Below are 23,684 nucleotides of genomic sequence, written 5' to 3' on the forward strand. Positions count from 1 at the left end.
AATGCGAAAGAGTTGATGTGTAATTCTCTGTGAGTGCTTTCCGGTGTTCCTAGTCCCGTGAGATTTTAAAACGAGCCTGTGATTTTAAAAGATTGAGAAGCACTACTCGAGAGCAGGGCATCAGCCGGGCACAGGAACCATTTACATTCGTTTCATGGAAACGAAGGTTCCAATTCAGTAGCTCTGGAGGGAGTGTTGGTGTTGCTTGCCCCGCGACCACATTTGGTGGCAAGAGGCTAGAACATTCCTAGTCAGCGCTTGCTTGCCTGCGCTGGCATGTTCTCTCTGCCCCTTCAGTAGATTGCAGGTTTCTGGACAGCGAGGGTGCTTCATGCTGACGCGTGTTGGCCCCTCTCCCACAGTTGGAACTAATAGAAAAACAGCCGCTTGCTCTACAGACATGAGTGCATGGGTCAAACCTGATTAAAATATCTTCTCTAGGTCCACCGTCTTAGTCTCACTGAGGCTTCTATGGTGACCACCAATTTTCCAAGGCTAAACCTTTCCGTAATTCAAAGCAGCATCTCAGAACCCTGAACATGTCCTCCCCAAGCCAAGCTTTTCTCTCTTTTCTGTATTGAAATAAAAATACATTCAACCTAAAAGCCATCATAGCACAGGAAAGGCATTCCTCTGAAAGGATAACTCACTATATAAGGGCATTCTTCCTCACTGGTACCAAGAAAGATGTTCAGTACAAGTAAATAACGGAGAGCATCAAAGAAGCCCGGATAAATCAAGTCAGCATCCGCAGGCCCTGGCAGGGGCAGGTTCTGGATAAACTGTGTGGAGCCCAGATGTGAGACCTCGCGAAGGACAGGCAGACAGTGAAATCTCCGGAAAGTGAGGCACAGTACAGACAACTAAGGTTTGGGAGTTCAATTGCTGCCTCAAAGAACCTGCTGCTTTATGCTTGCAGAAGCTGTCAAAGAAGTTACTATTTAGTCAGATGGAAATAAAGTGTTGTTAACAGCAGTTAACAATAGAGCAAATGAAAAACAATATTCCATACTACACAACATGTGCAAAAGAAATTTTTCATGTGGTATTTAGTATATATATATATATATATATATATATATATATACACACACATACATACAATTTGTACTTATGAAAATGCCATATGCAATGAAAGCTATGCATATGTATAAAAATACCTTTCAGGGGGCCAGCCACATTTAATATTTTCCAATAAATTCATCCATAAAAACATACACATCCGTGCCAAGTGGAACATATATTTTGAAATCTGAACCCCAAGTAAAACTCTCAGGAATCTTGGAGTCGAAACCCAGGTATCTGCCAGGGGAAGCTTGGGAGCAGTCGCCTGTTTGCAGCGGGGAAACAATGCCTTGGCCTCTCATCTCCGCGGACTGTTTTTGCTTGTCAGATTTCTTTGACTTCCAACCTCACGGCCGTTTGACCTGCCAACCATTATTTTCTCGGAGGCTTTTCACGCTCCACCCTGGCGTTTTGTTTGTCCAGCGCGGCTGTGTCCGTTTCCTTTCTCACTTCACCTAACGTCAGCGGCGGTGGGTACCACGTGGGCTGCCCTGGCAGCCTCAGGTTTCAGACAGACAGGCCCGGGGCGTCGCGGTGATGCCCCGCAGCTGATGCCGCTCTGCAGTGAGGCCCCCGGAGGGAGGGGGCTCCGCTTTGTGCCAGGATTTCCAGCCGACCGCGGCGGCCCGGCCCGGAGCGCCCTCCTCCCCCGGCTCCAGGCTCCCGCCCGGGGACCTCGCCGCCGGAAAACGCCGCCCTTCCTTTCCTGTCGCCTACTCCATCCCCAGGCCGACGGCTGGAGGAGGAAGGGACGGAGGCGGATTAAGAAAACTAATTAACCGGGCCCCGGGGTGGAAGGGAGGGGCGGGGAGGCGGCGGTCCCGGGGTGAGCGGCGGGCGCAGGTGGCGCGGACGGGTCGATGTCACGCTCCCCGCCCGCAGCTGCGCCCCTGCGCCCGCTCGTGCGTCGCGAGCAACCGCCACCCGCTCGCCCCGGCTTTGCAGGCGGCGAGTCTCTTAGGACCCGCGGGAGGAAAAGAAAAAAAAAAATAAATAAATAAGACACAAGCACCTCCTTGTGGGCTGGGAAACCTGCAGCGTCGGCTGCTCTTGTGCCGGCTTCCCCGGCCCGCAGCGCCGGCGTCTCCGGGGCGCGATCCACTCTCCGGGTTTTGGCGACGACCGCTCCGAGGGGGCCGGGCTGCAAACTGACAGCGCGACCCTCCCCCGAGCCCGGGTCCCGGGTGCGGGGACCCCAGGGTGCGGGGACCCCAGGGCGGTGGGGTCAGGGGGAGAGGGGGCGCTCCTTCCGCGCCGGCCCGGGGGGACGAGGAGAGGTGGGCGCAGGAGGGCTAGTGTCTGGGTTGCAGGTGCCTGGGCTGCAGGCGGAGAGGCCCTTTGTCCTCGGGTACCTTAGGCGCTAGCACCCCGGGGTCCCCCTTTTTTGAACCGGGCGTCCCATCCCGCGAGCTCTCTTTGTGCGGAGGGAGCTGATCGCACCCCTAAGCCCCCTCCCTGGAGGCAGCGATGGGGAGGTGAAAAAGTGGGTGCCCACCCATTGTCCTCCGTTTGCTCGCAGGCCCTGCCGCCGCCGGGGACCCCCTCGCCCGTCCACCCGCCCGCCCCGGGGCGCGGAGCAGGTAGCACCTCGGGGTGGGTCCGCCCGCCGCCCGGCCCCGCGCCCGCCCCGCCCCGGCCCCGCGCCCCGCCCGCCCGCCCCGCCCCTCGCAGCTCAGCCCCGGCGCGGCCGCCGCGCGCTCAGTCTCTCTCGCACCTTCGCTCTCGGGCGGCCGTTGGGCGGAGGGTCCGAGCGGCGGGCGATCCCGGAGCGCAGCGGCCGCGGGCGCCTTCTCGCCGGCGGGGAGCGGGTGGCGCAGTGAGGAGGGACCTGCGCGTGGCCGGCGGGGACTGGTGCGCCTCCGGAGGCGGCGGGCGCGGACCCGGCGCTGCGGTCCTGGGGCTGCCGGTGAGTGCCCGCGGCTCCGTCCGCATCCTCTCTGGCTGTCCGTGAGTCTGTCCGACCGGCGGCCGGCGTGCACGGGGGGTTACTAGGCTGGGAAACCCCTCGGGGACGAGGCTCCCGGGCATTCCCTTCCAGCTGGCGTCCACAGGACAAAAGGGGACCTGAAGGGCGCGGGAGAGGGGCGCCGGCACCCGGGCGCAGACCCCGCCGCCGGTGCCACCGCTTTGCAGGGTGGGCTTGCACGCTGGCTGCACCCTCCGAGCTGTTGGCAGCCACCCTGGGCGCGTGGATTGCTTCGTGTGTTTTTTGTTTGTTTGTTTGTTGTTTTTCCATCGGAGAACAAGCCGCCCGTGGCTACCGCTCGCCTCCCACCGGGGCTGGCACCGGGGCCGCACGCGGTGCGCCTTGCAGACCTGCGGGGGCAGTGACCTCCGGGAGCCCGCGCCCCGCTTTTAGGGTGGCCGGGCCGGGGCGGGGATGGGGATGGGGAGCGGGGGGCGGGCATGGCGAGCAGAGTTCCAACCTGTAGGTCTGGCAGTTGGTTTGGGGTGGGTTTTTTTTTTTTGGTCCGTGGTTTCTGAACAGCTGGAGCTTTTTCAAGATGTTTTTCTTCTTGAAACGAAGTGTCTTGACAGCAGACAAGTATCAGATACGTGAGGACAAATGGATCTGGTCAGTCCGTTTTTGTTGTTGTTTGTTTTTGCTTTTTTTTGTTATGAATTACTATACTGCATCCCCCTCCCCTCGACTTTGGGAGGCATGTGTTTCATCTTATAAATAGAAAGTAGCATATTTTTTGGCAGGACCTCCCTTAATACGGCGGCGCAGTCCAGGAGAGGTCAGTTTAAAAATAAATACGCACTTGAATGTTACACCGCGGAGAGCCGGGCTGCGGCCGGGACGAGCTGCGCGGACAGCAGCCTCAAAGCCGGCGGCGCAGCTGTGTGGAAAGGAGCGCAGGCCCCAGAGCGCACGCCAGGCTGACCGTCAAGTAATTACATTTTGTTTAAAAAAAAAAAAAGTGAGTGAATTAACGGGAGGGTGGGAGTAAGTAGGAATGTCGGGTCGGTCTTGCAATAGGAATTGTTCCTGTCCTGGTGGATTTGGGAACGTGGCTCCTGCTGAGGGTGTGAGGCGGTGCTGGGTGGGGCAGGGAACTGATTAATATGTTAAGGAGACTAAGGTTTGCTCCCACTCCCAGTTGCCTTTAAAAGAGGACCGAGGGAAACTAGGTGAGCAGCAGATTGTCTCAATTTGAATAGCAAAGCCTGGTGGGGGTACTTCCCTTAGCATCATGCTGATGGTGCCTCTAGGGCAGGGGTGGGCAAACAATTTAGTCAGCCGAGCCAAATGTCAGCGGTACAACGATTGACATTGCTTTTGAGAGCAAAATTTTTTCAACTTAAACTTCTTCAAAACAGAGTCACCCAGGCCGTGGTGTTTTGTGGAAGAGCCACACTGAAGGGGCCAAAGAGCCGAAGTTTGCCGACCACTGCCCTAGGGTCTCCCTGCAGTAATTTAAAAGACTCCTATAATGTGCCTGCCCCCTGCACATTTACTGGGGAGCGAGCCTGCAACCCTGGCCTGTGCCCTGACGGGGATTCGAACTGTGACCGCCTGATCCATAGGTTCACTGCTCAACCACTGAGCCGTGCGGGCCGAGCCAGAATAGATGAGACACTCAGATATAAGTTGGGGCAGTTGTGCAATGTCTGGCATTGTCACATGTGAAATCAGTGGTCAAGACTACAGTGTTTCCCTGAAAATAAGACATCCTCCGAAAATAAGACCTAGCGCAACTTTGGGAGAAAAAAGTAATATAAGACACTGTCTTATTTTCGGGGAAACAGGATATATAGTCAAGGAAGGGTTGAAAGTTCTTCACTAAGTCTCCCAAAGAATGTAGGTTTCCCAATAGGCCCCATTCATTGAATGCAACACCCAGCAGAGCTTCAGAAGCATTTCGGGATCCATGGCAGTTTCAGCTTTCCAGTGGGTATCACCGGCCAGAGGTTTATATTATGAATCCCATGATTGGAGCATGTGTGTGCTGCGGCTGTGGCAGCAGCTACAGATGAAAAATAAGTAGCTCCCCCTTCCTTCCCTCAAAATCTGAGCGCTGCATTTCTGTTTTGTATCCCCATGGAGCATGTAAAGACAGCTACAATAGTGAGTATTGCACCTTTTTTTTTTTTTTTTTTTTTTTTTTTTTTGCATTACAGTGTAAATTTAAATGCAAGATAAGTAAACACAAAGCTCTAAATAACATTTATCGCAGAAGTGCGCAAGTGACCTAGGGTGATCTATCTGCTCTGTAGTTCCCTTTAATGTGGTATTTTATATCCAGCACATTCACAAAAGCTTCCCTTTTCACTTCTAAAATCTGTGGTATTCAACAGTATTGGGAATAAAATGGTTTTAACCCATATCACCCAAAGATTTTTACCAGGCCAAAACAATTTTTGAGCTCCTTGGCTAGGAGCCATAACATTTATCCAGTAGGTGGAATACAATTCATGACCTGGAAAGCCTCCAGCAGATGTCCAGACTGTCCTGACTGTTCTAATAACTAAAATTCTTGCTTTCGTTCTGATTTCACTTTATGCCTGGCCTCATTTCTTTCCAATCAAAATCCTGTGGACCTGTGTATTCATTGGTTGAATCGGAACTTAAGTCTATTTTTAAATGCACTATGTTTGCCAGAGAACAAGTAAGGTCATTGGAAACTACGACTGGATTCAGCCAGCCACAAACTCTTCCTTACCAAGCACCGATGCCTCGGATTCTCGACTTTGGACGTAAAGGTCCTTCCTATATGGAGCTTGTCCTAAGTGCCAAGCCTTAATTTTGATGAACTCGTTTATTTCTGACAGTCCTAGGTAGGAAGGACATTTTACAGATGTGGAAACTGAGGGCAGACCTGTTCTGTAACTTGCCCCAGCATACACAGTAAGGAACATACCTAAACACAAATACAGGGTGGGGCAAAAGCAGGTTTACAGTTGTTCATATGGGAGATAACGAAGTAATCAATGAATAATAACAAGAAGAAACTATTTCACATACCCACCACTGTAAACCCACTTTTGCCCCAACTTGTATGCAATTGAACAACCCAATAAGGTGCATGTGTGAGTGGCGAATCCTGCATGAAAGTCAGCGCCTCCTTGGGGTAAGGAGAAGGAAAAACATCCTGAGGTTAAGAAACCTGAGCCCAGGCTGCCTGCGCTCAGGTCCCCTAGCGTAGGTGCTTACTACTTGTGTCACTTTGGGCAAGTCCCTTAGCCTGTCTACCCCAGTTTAGCAATTATAAAATGGAGATAATAGCATTACTCTTTGAGGATTGAGTCAGTTCAAACAGAATGCACTCAGAACAGTACCTGGCCCAGAGTAGGCAAAAGGAACGGTTGGTGCTTTCACTGATGCTTTTGTTGTTTTCCTTGGTGCTTAATACTGGTTCTGTCCTTAATATTCATCACTACTCTTTGAGATAGATGGTATTGTTTTTATTTTCCAGATGACAGCGCAGGCTCAGAAAGGCCGTGTAACTTGGCCAAGGTTGCCCAGCTAGCTAACTAAGTAGCGGATTCAGGTTTGAATTCAGGTCTGTTGGAGTTTGTGCAAAATGCCAAAGCTCACGGAGGGGCAGGGAAGCGGTTACCTCTGACTCAGGTTAGGTTTTTTAGCCCCTGGCAGAGAACTATTTCATAGCACTGTATGTCTTGCAATCTGACGCCCAGAGGAAGATAACAGTAATTGCCAACCTTTAGGGTTGTACCGTTAGAACATTTTATTTCTGAAGCTGGTTCAGTCCCGTTGAGTATGGAAGCAGCCTTCTGCAGAGGATCCAGCATCAAACTGCTAGAGTTAACACCATTTAATGTGTATCGGGAGGGTTACTAGGTAAACACATAAGAGAGCTCTGCCGCAGCCAAGAACAGTGGATTTCAGGGGCCAGGAATGAAGTGGAGCTTATTACAGACTCTATCCTTGCTTCTAAGTTCCAGAAAGTCTGGGTAGCAGGGCTTAGTCAGCAGTCCGTTCCTAGCATTCGGTGACATGCTCTATATGCTTCATAATGCTGTTGCCTCAAACGAGCTAAATCAAGAGGCAGGAGCCCCACGTAAGCGGGGCGGGAAGCTCTGTCCTTGGCAGAAGTCAGGCCTCATTACACTTCTGCACATGCCCCAGACCCTGCCAGATAAGCTTCTGGTGTGAGAGATAGAGGGAGGCCTCTGAAACCTAGAGGGACGCCCCGGATAACCCGCAGGGGCCCTGCCCGGCTTCCCCTGCCTTCGATACTGTGGGTTTGCAATGAGCCATGGGAAGCTGCTCAGGAGACTGTGTTCAGACTGAAGTTGGGGTTCTGAAAAGGATGGCTTGAAATAACCCAGACGCCTCAAAACTAAGGGCTATCTAACATTAGTGCTGTCCACTCTCCATTCAGACACCTCCCTTTTGCCTTCACCCTTTAAAATAAAGCCTACAGAAGGAAATAACACCCCACAAACCAGAATAAAATACGTAGCCAAATAATTCAGCAGGAATCATACGTTTCTTTGCTTTAAAAAAAAAAAGGCTTCCTGACCTTGCTATACTTCTTCATTGCCAAGTTGTGCCAGTCTCATGATGATGGACAGTACTGCTGGTGCAAAAAGTTTTTTACAGTGAGCCGTACAGTTTTATAATACACAGCATGATTTCTGAGTAGTCAAGCAAACTGATGAATTTGAAAGCTGATACGTTTCAAATTGATATATGCTTGATCCTTATTGCTTTTCTAAGTTATGAATTAACAGCAGAATCCTGAAATGGAGCCTTTAAAAACACCTAGGTATTCAGGGATTTGGTGTAACGTGCATATTTGAAAAAGTCGTCACTGGCCTTCTAGCCTTTGATTGTCTGTTAGACAGCACACCTGCCATTAGCTAATACAGCCCCGCCCAGCGTGTGCCCTGAGACATCAGAAACGGGTTCTTTGGGAAGCCGGTGTGATTTCAGCCCCTTTGTGCAGGGCATTGAGTGTGTCACTGTGTACAGTGACTCACAGGGAGATATGAGGGCCAAGTCCTTTTGCCCACAGAGCAGCTGGCAGGACTCGTCTGACAAGAAATCCTCTGGGAAACCCCGAGCGAGAGGCAATGGCCACACACTGCCCTACAGAGCAGAAGGCGCCAAGGACATGCTAGAGAACCACCAGGTGTGCGGGAATGGAGCCACAGACACACACTAAGAGATGCCAGCAAACTCCCCGTCACTGGCTGTTTAATACAATCAATGCAGAATTCAGTGGAGATGGCCACAGAGGGACTGGCCTTTAGCTCTGACCCACGCTGTAGCTGACCTCTCAGGATCATTCCTCAGATGAGGCATTTGACCCGAGGTGATTTCAGATGATAATCTTTTGCTTCAGAATCCAGTGAGCCAGGATTAGTGGCACCCATTGGCATAGCAATTTTATTAATAATAAGGTAGAACCCTGGGTTGAAAATGGCAGAGCAGCCTGAGCCAGCAAGGAAGGCAGGGAAGTACAAAGCCAGGCCTCTGTTTAGTCCGCTTACACATTTGGGAATCCATCATGTTCTGGTGACAACTTGAAGGTCCTATTTGTAGCCACCTCTGGCCGATGATAGATCACTGTGTGTTTAGCTGAAAAAGACCTGTTCTGTTCAGGTCCATTATAATCACTTAGGCTACACACTTTTTTTTTTTTAAACAAGTGAAGGCAACTTTTTTGGTGAAATGTGGGTTTGCTATTTTAGAACATATTTGCTTTCTTTTCCTTTTTATTTTTTTTATAACTTTTTCTGCCAAGGGTCAGTTCAGACATGTTACAGTGATTTTTAACACAGCAGGAGCGAGGCTCTGAGGCCGTCACCTGCCAACTGTGTCACCAGGCAGATCCCTCCTTGGTGAAGAAGTGGAAGGAGAAGGGGATTGAGGATGAATCAAGAGAAAGGAATGGATTTTCTCCTGGCTCTAAATTGCTTTAATTCCATGACTGTTTCCTTGTACCCAAGGCATTTCTATAGTGTCTTATACCTCCTCCTATTAGAACTGCATTTAAATTATGGTTTATTCACACCATAATTGGCTCCTTGAAAGTAGGGACTAAACCCAGTTAACTTGGGCATTCAGCTGTTCCCGTAGGTCCTAACGAAAAAGGGGACAGTCTAATCCTAGCCTTATTATCTGATTCTTCCTGTGGCAACATCTTAGTGTTGTCAAGCCAGAAATTGTTATCACTTACCTAGCTTATGTAAGTAACCTTATGTCTTATCATAGTAGAATTATTCCTTCCCGGGCTATGGAACATTCAAGTTCAGAGGAGGCCCCTCCAGTGGTTTGACATTCCTTATGATCCAAGGTTTTTCTGAAAACCTTGCCGCCACCAGAAACTTCCCAAAGTCTATGCTGGACAGTTGCAAACTCCCGCAGCAGCTTCTTCGTGCCCAGGTCCAACTGTGGCAGCTTGGCACCACATGTCCACTCGGAGCACAGTCTGGGCAGCCCAGTTGCAGAGGAGAATCAAGGTCATTGTGTTTCCTAGTGCTTGCCTAGATGCTCAGCCATGACTCTATGAGCCACGTGTTGGTGTGCATTTTGATCGTTTGTCCACGTGGGTTGGGGGGGAGGGCATATGGAATTAAATAGTGACTTCATTCCAATTCCCATTTTTCTCAGAATGGGAAATTATGCTTGGAACCAGAACATCTTGGGGGATAGTCACACTATATTTATAATGATCAGTTCACATGTTCAGATCCCAAGGTCTGAAAGAAATAAGGTTGGAAGAAGTACCCACTGTGACCTGTCAGCCTGTCTTGTTCCTTATGCAGCTCTAGTTTTTTAGAGTAATTAACAGTAATTGCCCCTTCTCTTGATTGTAAGCTCAGTGCCCAACAGGACTTTATGTGTGGTGTCTACTCCTAAGATGACACCGTTACTCACTCTGCAGATGAGGGAACTGAGGCTCCCAGTGAGTCACTGGCATTGCCCTGTGCCCTTAATTTAGTACCAACAAGATGATGAAAAAAAGCTGGCAAAGGTATTTGAGTCTAAGGATAGTCTTAATTTAAAAGTATTATATATATATTTTTAAATTCCCTAGAAGGTAATGTTTCTGCAAACATGTACAGTCATAGAACCCTAACATTTCATGATGGACAGGTCCTTACCTCAGCCCCACTCTCTCATTCTGACTTGATAAAACTGAGACCCTAAGACACTGAGTGACAGAGAAAGAGAGACAGAGACAGAGAGAGAGAGAGAGGGAGAGAATATGAATGAGAATATGAATATGAATGAGATTTTTTTTCTTGGTCCATTTCCTTTTCGAATTATTATTATTATTTTTTAGCCAAGGAAAATAAAAACTTAATTCCAATATACTAACGTAATAGCAGCATTTCTTTGGTTAAAGGGGAGGGAGGGGACAGAATGGCAGGTTGACATTCCTTCTCTAGGCCTTCCTGCTCGCCACCAGCGTCCCAGCGGTGCCTGTTTGACCCCTTAGGATTCCAGGGAACACAGTATGCGTAATCACACTGTCCTAAAACACTCCATACTATTCAGTTAAAATAAATCTTATGAGTTTATCACCTCTCTGTGTGTATGCGTAGGTTACATGGACATACCAGGGATACTACCTTAAGTTAGGAACATGTAATAGAGGGTATTTATTGCCCTAATGCCTCTCCTAGTTAAGGGCTGCTTGCCTGCTTTTCTCCCTCATCCCCTTGCCTATGAAATACCCATAGCAATCTCAGCTTCCGGCAATGGGCCTCTCCCCATTAACTGAGCTGCTTTAGACTTGTTTTTCATATCTAGCCCTACCTGGCCTTCCCATGTACCTTATCCATATGCCCTTAACATTTTCTTTATCTGGCACATAATGGTTGATTGTAATTTTCCCAACTCAAAGGAATACCATTTGTTCTCAAGGCTGGAGGAATGGCACCTGGAGATTAAGGATGCATGTATGTGTGCAGAAGTTAGCCCTGAGTTCTGCTGACAGAAGGAATTATCCTCTGACCAAGCTGGAGGGTAGGAATCCCTTCTAATTGTGGAGGTTGTTCACAGGCCAGACACACACCACATTAGCCCCATCTACAAGCATTGTCCTATTCCCCCTTCTTCATACCGTATTTCAGTAGATGTTCTGGTTTCTCATTTGGGATAAAGATAACGCTTTGTGCCTTATTGGTATGGAGATTTTTCACTCTCAGCTCTTACAGCCACCTGTGAGATAGGCAGGTTTGGGGTCATCATCTCCATTTGCACAGGAGGTAACTGGAACCCCTATGTGCCTATGTGTCTGGAGTTCTACTGGGATCCTACCAGGCTGGCCAGAGTTTTGGCCCAGGCCTCTCCCTGAGGCCCACACCAGCAGTGAGAGCTGTATGGACGGCTTTGTTTGCCCAGGCAGTCATTCATTTGCTAGTGTTTTTCTTTAAGTACCTGATCTATGCTAAGTCAGACGTTGATTCAAAACAACCTTTTTCTATAGAATGTTCATTAGAATTTCTTGAGTTTCCCTTGTACACCTTGTGCCAAATAATGCAAGTTCTCCCCTTAACTCATTTCCTTCTGAAAGGAAAGGTCAAGAGATTAAGCTTATTGTTTCTCCAGGGCTTCATTTAAAAAATATATATATATATTATTATTGATTTTATGCAGAGAGGAAGAGAGAGAGATAAAGAGTTAGAAACATCGATCAGCTGCCTCTTGCACACCCCCCACTGGGGATGTGCCCGCAACCAAGGTACATGCCCTTGACCAGAATCGAACCCAGGACCTTTCAGTCCCCACGCCGACGCTCTATCCACTGAGCCAAACCAGTTTCGGCAGGGCCTCATTTTTTAAGAGTGACTTTCCTATCACCGTGTTCAGGGGAATGTGTTGTGAATTTTTTTTCTTAAGGCCTGCCTGTCTCCCTGAGACTCTGTTTACATATTGCAGTCACGGAGAGAAGTTATTTTCCTTTCAAATCGAATATTAGTTGCCTTAATATGAAAGACCTGTATGAGCCTGCATGGGTAGACTGTTCAATTCTTAACCCTGCATGGAGAGAGAGAGGTTAAAATGTCTTATAGATGGGAAAATTAGAAAAAGCCTTTGTCACAAGAAAAGAGGCTACCAGTCCCTGTTAAATGACTGTACTGAGTTCATTTTTTCTTGTAGGGAGCCATAGAAAGATTCCATCTTGCATTCCCAGGAGGGCAGGCAGGGTTGAAGAGGAAGGAAGTTAAGGCGATCCCATTCAAACTTTCTCACTTGTTCATTCATTCAACAAACACTTATTCAGTTCGAACTGTGAATGAAATATCGTGTCTCTCCCCTGAGGAAGGCAGTCTACTCCGGGAGACAAGAAGTGATGGCAGTATGGCGTGATGGTTGGTAGGTTCGAGGTGTAAACAAGTTTGAGAGGCATCGGGGGAAGTGGAAGGAGATTGAGCCATAGGGGTGGACTGGGACCCAGATTGCTAAAGTGGACCTCATCAGCTTTCTTTATTTCCCAGCCTCGGGGTGGGCCTGCCTTTGGAAAGTGACAAGATTACTAGAGCAATCCAGATGGCCCACTCTGATACAGAGTGGATGATAAAGTGGAAGGAAATGGGCCCACCCACTGTGTAATTTTCAGACCTTTGTTATAAGGGGTGGACAAAAGTGAAAACTAAACAGGCTTTTAAATGTCTTATAGATGGAAATGTTAGAAAGCCTTTGTCACAAGAAAAGAGGCTACAACTCCTTGTTTTAAATGACTGTATTGAGTTCATTTTTTCTTGTAGGCTTATTCCATAACATTTGAGGGTCTCTTATTCCCAGTCCAAGAGGAGGCCCCGGAAGTGATTGCTATCAACAGGTCCTAGTATAGCTCCTTTGCCCACTTATTCTCACTGTGCGCACCACCTACCTGGGGATATCAGACATCCAATCACACAAAAAAGGAGAATAGGGAAATAACAGAATCTAGTCCAGTGTAGGCTTCCCAGGAGCCCTAAGAAAAGGAACTAAGTGTGGAGTCTGGGTTGCATGAGGTGAGCTAGAGAATTCTTTCAGGAAGGAAGCGACTGCAGCAGGCTTGGAGGATGTTGTGAACAGTGGTCAATGGTAAAAAAGGTGGAAGTCTAGTCCATGTCAGGAACATGGAGTTCTGAGTTTCGGAAAGGTAGGAGGGAAATGAAGTGTCAATAGCGAGGGAAGGGAGCCATTGTCCCTGTGAGAGTCCTGTGCGGTACACAGCCCGCTGCCCCAGCTTCCTCTGGGGAAAGAATCAACAGCACTCCCACTCTTTTCTAAGAGCAGGATGTTTGTTCTTCTCCTTAAGGCTCACGGACCTTTTGTTGCTTCAAACTTTTAATCTTTGGGCTTTTCTTTTCGTAACGTCAAATTCCTTTGGAGATCCCTTTTGACAAGAGTACAAATATTGAAAAGCCCTCGTGAGTTAGACTTGGAGGAGCTGGTGTTTGGGACCATTCTACTCATTCTTGGTTTCTGACAAGGCCAGTTGACCACCTCTGCCTCTCATTCTGGTTGAGATTGTGGTGTGTTATTTCTTCTTGGTGCTGTCAGGCTGCTAGACACGTAGTCTGGAATGGGCCATTCTCTCCTCAACCAGCTCCACGGCAGTCCTCACGTTAGCCTGGCAGGGGCTGTTGAGAGCCCAGACTGGAGGCCAGCCAGACATGCCTGAAATCCTAGCTCCTCCACGTGTGGGCCGACTGACCTAAGACTTCATCTAAGACTGGTTCCTTAGGAGTGCATTCTAATACGTGCTGCCTGGTCCCCAGCAACTACTCAGATGTACATTCTCTTCACAGTGTACATTCCAAAAGAGAACTAGGCATTTCAAATTTGCTACTTTCTGGGGACTTGGCCTGGGAGTTGGCCCCTGCGGGCAAACCAGCTCCCCTCTCATGATGGAAGGACTAGCAGGGGTTATGGATTCAAGCACTCCCTAACTTGAAGTTCACTGTGTGCCATGTGTTGTGGGAGGCCAAAAAAAATGGATAAGAACCAGTTCATGCTCACAGAAGAGCTCTCGGCCTAGTCTGGGGGGATATTCTTCCAATCAGTGGACAGATATTTATGTACAGATGGCACAGGAGAGCCTGCTGTGGAGGAGGGCTGGGAGTGGGTTGGCCACTGTGTCTCTGAATCTCCTCAGTGCTGGTTTGATGCGGAGAAGCCATGCTTCAGCCCACAGAATAAACATGGATGGTGGTCAAGCAGGATGGGAGAATAGCATGGAAGTCCCAGGTATGTCCCTTCACCCCACTAGGAAATCGAAATGTCCAAGGAGCCTAAACGTGAGGATACGTTATAAAGGCAAAAGACAGGGAACTTTGCTTTCTGTGGTGGTATCAGCCAAGTGACCACAGCCTGAATTTCCGGGCACCTGTCAAACCTGTTCTTTTGGATCACTTGATACTACTGCCTCTAGGCAGGAGTTTTCAGAGACTAATTGCTGACTTAAATATTAAGGGGTATTTTGTGAGCAACTAAGCAACATCACAAGATACTTTCTTTTGAGCAGAGTTCAGAAGCAATATCCTGGCTGAATATTACTCAAAACTTCAGGCTCTCTTCCTGTATTGATAGAGTCCTTGGTGCTTCACAGATCAAATGGGACCCATTGATTGTGGAAGCCGGGAGCAGTTTACAGCCGTGGCTTTTTCATTTGATTCATCTCCACCGAACTGAGTTCCGTGTAAAACGGGTCATGATGAGTGAGCTAGGCAACTGCCAGGGATCAATGTCCATATTGAGTCCTTCCTCAGTCACTCATTTCAATGGGGAGAAAGGGTCTGACGGCTACAGACTTGCTGTTTTGTGAGGTAGGTGTTCTGTCTTCCAATTTTGCATCTCAGAAGTCTTTCAAGTAGTACAGTCAGATCCTATAAATGTAAAGAGTGTACACAAGCTAGCAGCGAGTCTCTCACATGGTACTTGTGGGTTTCTATATAATCAGGGTCGTAAAAGAAAAGTACATACAAGCTGTCGCTGAATCATCAGTGAGAAGTCCATTTATAAATAATTGAAGGTGAGACATGTCATAGACTTGGAGTGGGTCTATAAAATACCGCCCGGCCCGGGCCCGTCCGTCTGCAAGGTCATTTGCATGACGTCTAGGCAGCTGGGACCTGGGCTAATGGAGTTTTACAGTTTCGGGGCATATAGCTCTGCCTTCAGTTCAGATGGTAACGAGGAGAGGATGAGCATCTAAAAATAGAAAAGGCATCTTCTTATCTCCTCATGGAGGGAGTGACAGACTGAAACTATGAAAAGCATCTTCGGGACCGTGTTCCCTGGGCCTTCTCCCGTTACATTTATTTCCGTCTTAGATTTTCACTGAAGTTCAATGTTGAATTTCTAATACTCTGATCTTTCCTCCCTTGGATTTTAAAATATTCTTTGTGTGACTGAGAGAAGAGGGTTGTAAAAGGGTCGGAGTGAGTGTCGTGGTTGAAGTAATATTTTACCGATTCTGATACCAAAGGGTGGCTGGTCATCCTTATATCGTTAGGAAAAACACAGCTGTGTTCAAGTGGAAAGTCCTCCTGGGAAAGTCTGTGAGTGCTTTTATAGGCGAATGTGACATACGAAATAAGCAGTGACTGTTCCCTTACAGGGGACTCGGGACGAACAGGTATATAAATACCGCCCTAGGGCACCATTGGGTGGGCCCAGAGTCTGGGCTGCTGCCCCTGGTCCCCTCCCCATGGCCAGGGGGAGGAGCCAAGATCCATTTCCCTGTAGCTTCTGCTTAGTAGCCCTGAGGCCTTTTCCATACCTGGTAAAGGAATCCATCCTTCGGATCCCTGAGGGTCCTGGCCCCTCCACATTTGGGTTTTCTTGAGCTGCTCCACTCCTTCAGCTGCTTTTCATGGGTCACAACCTAGTTTGCTTGTCTTCTGCTGGACCCCTCAGAGCAGGTAGGAACAGGAACCCATTCCAGGTAGCCTCTGTCCCTTATAAAGTGGGGAGCCCGGGGTCTAAGGCAGTTCCCCCCAGGACGTGTCTCGGAGGAATGGTCTTCTTGTGGGCAGCAGAGAGAGAGAAAGACTTGTCACAGATGCTCGGGGGCAGGGAGGCGGTGGAGGGTGCCTGCCACCTCCGCATCCTCCCCTGGGACTGCTGGAGGAGTCAGCATTTTCGCCGGGGGCCCACATGAGGCTGTGCCTGGGTGCCAGGAAGACGGGCACATTGTACCACGCTGAGGCCGGGAAAAGGGAGCAGGAGCTCGGATGTCCTTGAAGGATGTGACAACTAAGCAAGAAAAGGGACGTCCGGTGCCGGCTCGCTTCCCGCAAGTAGGAGGCCAAGGGCGGCAGCTCCCCCGGGACGGTCCTCCCCCTCCCGCCACCTGCCCCCCCCCCCCCCCCCCCCCCCCGTCTTCACACACGTGTGTTTCAAATTAACATTGCAACCTATTTTGTAGGAGCAAGGAATTTTTCATCTTCTCTCTCCACTAAGAATTGACCTAAAAACAAATAGCAGACAAACCAAACATTCCTTTCTTAAAATAAATGGAATTTTCAAGAAAGCTCCCACCTCTTTGTTCCTTTTCAGAGCCCTGCGAATTGCCAAAAACAGTCAGCTCTTAAGGAATTGAGGAACTGCTTTTGTGGTGGGTCACTTTGTCACATCCCCTTGTTTTTTCCCTCCTCCCGGCCACTGCCTTGTTTTGGTCTTCACAGCGACACTCTTGTTTACCAAAAGGATGACAAGGAAATGAAGCAAGAGGCCACTTCCGTTTTTCCCTCATTGAATTAGTATTTCTCTGATGAACACTGTCACTTAGGCTTACATCTGTCCCCAGTAAGAAGCCAGAATTGGCCAGCCTACTGCTGGAATGACCCCTGGGCACTGGTCTTTCTTATCAAACCTGTGGCTTTCACTTCCTCTCCAGGCCTTTTGTGCCTTGGATTTCTCACGAATTCCTGTAAGTGGGAGTCTGTGCATTTGTAGCTGGACTTCCATGCCTACACACCTGCCAGGCAGTCTCTGGCCTTGATCGGAGGTGACAAGCAGCTGACTGGGGAGTTGAACCCTTTCGTTGGCGGATCTGTTTTCTCCAGTGTCCAGGAACTCGGGCCTGTGTTTTCCAAGCCCTGCAGGTGAATATTGTCCTGAGAGGGGGAACGAGGAGCAACAGTGATCCCAGAACTCCAGGAAAGGGATTATCGATTGATTGTGGAGAGTTCTGATTTCAAGGTCATGGGGAGAAAGGGCTACACGTTGGAAGGTTTCTTGATTTCTCTCTCTTCTTCCGTCCTCCCTTCCTCCACTCCTTCCTCTTTTCTTTTTTTCTTTTAATTTGAGGAAGGTAGTGGGAGTAGAAGACTAATGGCATGAAAGGAAAGATGGAGAACAGGAGAGGTCCGAGCAAGCAGGCTACACCTTAGGATGTAGGGACCTGGTAGGTAGTGATGGGTAGAGTCCTGACTGAAACACGGAGGCTAGACATTCTCTTCGTTTGGCCTGGGAGACACCCACGAGGACTCACTCAGCAGAGCTGTTAGCTCTGTTCTAACAGCTCACTGCTGGCCTGTAAGCCCCGCGCACTTAGCTCTTCCTTGCCCCTCTCCCCCCGCCCCCCATAACCAGAACATCCTGCTTCCTGGGGGGCGAAGAGCAAAGATTTGGAGTGTCCCCCTGGCTTGGGCAATCCCCCTCTGCTACATCCCTCACTCTGCCACCACACTGGTCGCCTGCCAGTTTTTGAAATTGGCGGAGGACAGGATCTTGTATTGTGGCACTGGGGCCATCCCACCATAAAATGCTGCCTGTCTGTGTCACTGGTCACCTCCCGAACAAGAGCTGTGTACCGCAGGCCCAGTGCCTCCGGCTGCCTGTGCTCTCCTCCACAGGGACGCCCCGCAGTGGCCATCCCTCCAGTGTCCTTCGTGTCCTTGTGCCAGTAACTCATAGGACCAGTAGATTTTCCAGGTCACGTATATAAAATCGGCTCTGCAAGAAAATGCAATCTGAGCCCCAAGCAACCCAGGGCTACTGCTTGGCCAGTGTGGCTCAGTGGTTGGGCCTCAACGCATGAACCAAGAGGTCACTGGTCAATTCCCAGTCAGGGCACGTGCCTGGGTTGTGGGCTTGATCCCCCAGTAAAGGGTGTACAGGAGGCAGCTGATGGGTGTTTCTCTTTCACCCATGTTTCTTTCTCTCTAGCCCTCTTCTTTCCTCTATCTCTAAGAAAATCAGTAAAACCATTAATAAAGTACCTACTTTACAACTCATTCAAAAATCCAATACTGCCTGGCTGGAGTGGCCCAGTTGGTTGAGCCTCGCCCTGTGCCCTGAAAGGTTGCCGCTCAGGGCACATACCTGGGTTTCGGATTTGATCCCAGGAGGCAGCCAGTCTGTGTTTCTCCCTTTTATCCCTTTCTATCTGCTTCCTGTCCCTGTGGGCATTACTGGTGTGTGCTTCCAGGCATACAGGCCAATACAAATGTATCAACACACTTCGCACCTATCTCTTTTCCTTTGAAGATAAGTATCTTTGAGGCCCTTTCCATGTCAGCATATAAAGAGCTGCTGCTTCATGTTTTAGACCCGAGTTGTGCTCTGTTGTGCTCTTTTGTACGGATTCACTTTAGTTTCTCTATCTGTGACAGTTAGGTTCTTTCCAACTCTAGGCCGTAACAAATGGTGCCGGGTTGGTATCCTTGTACACACACATACATGTAAGTTGGATAAATCTCCACAAGTGTCTGTAAGTGGAATTCCAGCGCCAAAGGCATGCGATTTGCAGTTCTGATAGCTATTGCCAAACGGACTTCCAATGAGGGTAGACCTGTTTCAGCTTATGCTATCAGTGTCTGCAAGGCCTGTTCCCTGCCCTGCCAGCCCCAGTGCCTTACCACACACTTGTCCCTTAAGCAGGCTTTGCAATGCCTCCCCTTTGTAATTTGGGAGCTGACTGACTTCCTAGGGAGTGTGCTTACCAAGTGGCAAGACCTCCGATGCTAGAGCCCGGCCACTTGGCTTGGTGCCTGGTTGCCGTGCACCGAGCGTGAGCCTCAGTGCGTCAGCTGTGACATGGGGGTTTCACAGGAGCGGCCTCCTGGGTGCCTGTGAGTGAGCTAGAACTAGCACCTGGCAAAGGCTGGAGCAGTGCCCGGCGCAGGAACGCTCGCTGTTGTGTTCAGGGTTGTGGTTTCCAGGAGACACACACTCGCCCTCTCCGGGACCGGCCGCTTAGTTACCTGTGAGGAGACTGCCCATTGGGTTTCTGCGTTAGCGGTGGCCGGGAGATCCTGAAAGGGAAGTCAGCCTGGAAAGGAAGCAGGGCTGGGTGTCCCCTGGCTGATAGCGAGGGAGGGAGCCCAGAGTTCTGAGTGGAGGGGCAGGCGTGGTTGGCCCTGAGCTGGAGGAGAGAGATAACAGATAAGATAGACCGGGCCTTGTCTGAGCTCTCAGATAGCTTCCTCCTGTCCACATCGAAAACTCCTCTAAACTTATAAAACTGACATTTTGCCCCAATTTCTTAAACACACACACACACACACACACACACACACACACACACAAACACAAACATCCAATTTATTTGGGAGCTCTTAGCACTGACACGGAGCAGAAGTTCAATACAGATTACCGAAGTCTAGAAGCTCATGTTCCTGTTATGCAGTAAATACAGTGTAAATAGTTTCAGAGGAAAGAAAAATGCCTTTTAAGGTATCTTTCCTCTCCCACTCTCCAGCATCTCCCTGCAGGCAGCTTATCACCAGCCCTTTTCTTACTTTTTCCTCTACATTTTGTCACTTCCCTGCCATCTTTGGGTCCATGCCAGTGACCTAAAACCCAGCTTCTCTCTCCCAGGCTGAGCCAGCCTCTGCTGTGGGGCCTGCAGTGCTTTCTCTCCCCCTCTCCCCCTCCTTACCGCTCCCCCTCAGCGTCCCCAGCTGTCCAAGGAAGGGGTGAGTGTGAGCGAGTGCTCGAGAGACAGAGAACTGCACTCTGGCTGCTGCTCCTTTCTGGCCTCTTGCTAGTATTTTCCTAAATGATGTGACATGGCCTGTCTCTGTTTCCGGCTTTGCAAAGCCCTGGCACCACCAGCTGAGCCCAGCAGCCCTGGCATGCCCTTGAGGGTGGTGGACACACTGTATCTGTCCACGGAAGCTGCCCGCCCAGCCGTGTGTGGGCAGTCCCCACTCCAGCGGGCAGCTCTCCCTCAGGGCTCTTCCCACCTTCCGCAGGAGGCTCCTCCTGCAGGCAGCCCCGGCCCCAGGCCCAGGGGGCAGGAGGGCAGCACCAGGCCCCTGGGGGGCAAGGCCCTGGGCTGTGGTGCACCTACAGGGGAAGGGACTTCTGAGGTCAAAGTAGGAAGACGCAGCGTTTAAACTTGTAATTGCTGCAAGTCCCTGATGAGAGTTAAGACAGAGGATGTCTTCTTCCTGTGATTGGGTCCCCGTAGTCTTGCCTGAGCATCTCTTTGAGTGACAACCTCCAGGCATTACTGACCTGAGGAGAGAGAGCAGACCCCTGGCGCCACAAAATGGCACCTCAGGGAGGCTGAGCCAGTGCCTTCTGTTGGGACTGAATAGAAATCAAGAACCAGCCTGGGGGTTCTACTCATAGCTTCCAGGAGAGCACAGTGCGGGTGAGAAACTGGCGGGCCATGCTGCCTGGGCTCCTCCCCACACCCTCAGCCGGGTGGCGATGGGTCTCTCCTCCTCGGGCCTGCCTGCAAGTGGCTTCCCGATGGAGCCAGCTGTCACCTCGCCAGTGGGGGCTGGAGCACAGTTCTCATCACCTGCCACAGGCAAGTGGATTTAAAACTCTTGCTGCAAAGAAAAATAGGGGGCAGGTGTAAGCCAGCCTCCGGCTGCTACAAAGCAGGTGTGGCTCTGTTCCAGCCACCACTTAGCCCACCGGCCCACTCTTCCCGATGTCTGTTTGTTTACTTGCTCTGTGGCAGGAATTCCCGCAGCGGGAGGGGCTGGAGCTTCTCCTCGGGAGCTGAGGAGACTGAAGAGTTAGAGGGCGATTTTCCAGGGTGATGATCTGTAAAATGAGATCCCCAAAGCCGCCTTGTAGCTCATCAACTCTAATCCCCACATGGAGCCTTGGGCAGGGAGGCTGTGTTCCTTTTAATTGCCACCAATCCTTAGTGGCTTACAAGGATACCTATGTAATGACTCCCCATTTAATGACTCAGTTTCTTCGGCTCAGGAATGCGGGCAGGGCTGAGGCTGAGAACCAGGTGTCAGAGCTGTAGACTCATCCGAAGCTCAAGGCTCGACTGGGGAAAGACCCCCTTTCTGGTTCCCTCAGGTTGATGTCAAAGTTCACCTCCAGAGGCCCTCTCTCTGCAAGGTTCAAACCACTAATGGGGGTGCCCACCTCCAGGCTACAGAGGGTAGACTCTTTTATAATGGAACCTAACCCAGGTGTGACATCCGGCACTTTTGCCACATCCTGTTGGTGAGAAGCAAGTCACGGGGCTTAGGCCCACAAAGCCCTCCCCGGTGGGGAGGCGGATCACCGAGATCGCCTTGGAATTCTGCCTGCCCCAGGGAGAGGATACACGCTTATCAGTAAATGTTTCCAAAGTATTTCCAAGTGAAGGCCCAACCTATTCCGAGGGATCACTCTCTTCTCTTTGAAAGGAAGCAGGTTCTTCTCCCAGCTCAGAAAGCCTCCAAGTCCCGACACCCCGGCCAGCCAGTTCTTTCTCCACTTTATTCCGGCCCCTGCTCTTCCATTTCCCGGCTGCCTGTTACTGAGAAAAGGTGCTTTTTTAAATTGTTGTCTTCTTTACTTTGAATCTTCCTGGAAGAATTCGTGTCATTAAGATCTGGTTGGACATAATAGTCACAGTCACTTAGTAAATGATATTTCCAGCCCCTTTCTTGTAGGACTATTTCCTCCATTAACTGTATTAACCCATAAAACTCAACAATGGTATGTAAGGAGCTGAAAAGACTAAAACCTGAGGCATGTCCAAAGAATTCTGCCCCCGGCCATGTTTCCAAAGTGCTGATGTCACAGGGTTGGGGGTTTCAATCTCTCCTTTTTTTTCCCCCCTTTGAAGTAAGACTTAAGGTTGGTGCACCCTTGTTAAGTTTTTATCCTATTTCATGGAGGGAAACAACCAAATGGCTTCAGATGGGAACTCCTCTGCCCTTAGTCCCAGGCCCTGCTGACAAGGTGGGCACCGGGGAGCCTGAGGGCCAGCTTCCTGTAACCTGCGCTCTCTCTCTTCCAGGTTCCATGCTGCCGAAGGGCCTGGAGGTTGTGACCGGCTCCCCAGAGCCCCCCGCTTGGCTGTAACTCCAGGAAGGTGTCTCTTCGGCCTCCGTCCCCTCTCACGGCCCCTCCGAAGCCCCGGGAGGAAAATGGTGTGACGGCTTCCCACCAGAAAGGACTGTCGGGCGCACGGAACCCTGTGAAGTGAAGACAGTGGCCCTCTTCCCCTCTGGCGGAAGAGACATTCTCCGATTCCAAAATGCCAGCCAAGACCCCCATCTACCTGAAGGCCGCCAACAACAAGAAAGGGAAGAAGTTTAAACTCAGGGACATCCTGTCCCCCGATATGATCAGCCCTCCCCTCGGGGACTTCCGCCACACCATCCACATCGGCAAGGAGGGCCAGCACGACGTCTTCGGGGACATCTCCTTCCTCCAGGGCAACTACGAGCTCTTGCCGGGGAACCCCGAGAAGGCGGCCCTGGGCCCGCTCCCCGGGCACAGCGAGTTCCTCCGGGCCAACAGCACCACCTCCGACTCCGTGTTCACGGACACGCCCTCCCCGGTGCTCAAGAACGCCATCTCCCTGCCCACCATCGGGGGGTCCCAGGCGCTCATGCTGCCCCTGCTGTCCCCGGTGACGTTCCACTCCAAACAGGAGGCCTTCGGGCCGGCCCGGCTGGCCCGGCTGCCCTGCGAGCCCATGGCGGAGGAGAAGGCCCCGGAGAGGAGCCGTCCGGTGGGCAACGGGGTGGCCCACCAGGGCGACGTCTCCTGGGCCTCCAGCGGGTCCGCGTCCGTGTCGCAGTCCAGCCAGGGCAGGGACAGCCACTCCTCCAGCCTCTCCGAACAGTACCCCGACTGGCCGGCCGAGGACATGTTTGACCACCCGGCCCCCAGCCAGCTGGTCAAGGAGAAGACTAAGTCGGAGGAGTCCCTCTCGGATCTCACGGGCTCCCTCCTCTCCCTGCAGCTCGATCTCGGGCCCTCGTTTTTGGACGAGGTGCTGAACGTCATGGACAAAAATAAGTAGCGGGACACCCCCCGGCGATTCCTCCGGGACGGAAGGTATCAAACAACAACAGCCATCAAACCACCACCACAGACCACAGTCGAGGAGAAGAGCATTGCTGGCTGTATTTGCAGCTATGTGATGGGTTTTCTAAGATAATGTTCCTACAGAGTATTTTTTTTACTTGGTATGCCCTGTTTGCAAACACAGTTATAAAAATAAATAAATAAAAAAGAAGGAAAGACCTGTCCTGGCAAAAAGAGGAAGTGAGTCAGTGAGAACCTGTTTGGGCAGGATGGCTGATGTTCAGCTCACAGGGTTTGTCTGTAGACACATAGGAATCCGGCTCGGCCAGGAGGGCACCGGCCACCAAGGGCTGCACAGTCACAGGGAGGAACTTCCCAGCACTTGGCATTTTCCGAGTGAGAAGAAGTCAAAATTTTATTTAACACCTAAGCCTTTTTTTTCTAGACTCTTCTATATTCTGTTGTT

General features: G+C 50.5%; 1 protein-coding gene across 1 annotated transcript; it reads left to right on the plus strand.

Annotated features, from left to right (window-relative positions):
* Positions 1-2,798: 2,798 nt before the first annotated feature.
* CDC42EP3 (CDC42 effector protein 3) lies at positions 2,799-23,404 on the plus strand. Its single transcript, XM_036434739.2, has 2 exons — positions 2,799-2,971; positions 22,200-23,404. Exon 2 carries the CDS (start codon positions 22,440-22,442, stop codon positions 23,211-23,213), a length of 774 nt encoding a protein of 257 aa, XP_036290632.1. The 5' UTR covers positions 2,799-2,971; positions 22,200-22,439; the 3' UTR covers positions 23,214-23,404.
* The last annotated feature ends 280 nt before the right edge of the window (positions 23,405-23,684 follow it).

This window comes from Pipistrellus kuhlii, unplaced genomic scaffold, assembly GCF_014108245.1.
Source record: "Pipistrellus kuhlii isolate mPipKuh1 unplaced genomic scaffold, mPipKuh1.p scaffold_m20_p_13, whole genome shotgun sequence".
In the NCBI taxonomy this organism is placed as follows: domain Eukaryota; kingdom Metazoa; phylum Chordata; class Mammalia; order Chiroptera; family Vespertilionidae; genus Pipistrellus; species Pipistrellus kuhlii.

Excerpts from the sequence above, each read along its gene's own strand:
- CDC42EP3 (XM_036434739.2), top strand. The coding sequence starts at position 22,440 with ATGCCAGCCAAGACCCCCATCTACCTGAAGGCCGCCAACAACAAGAAA.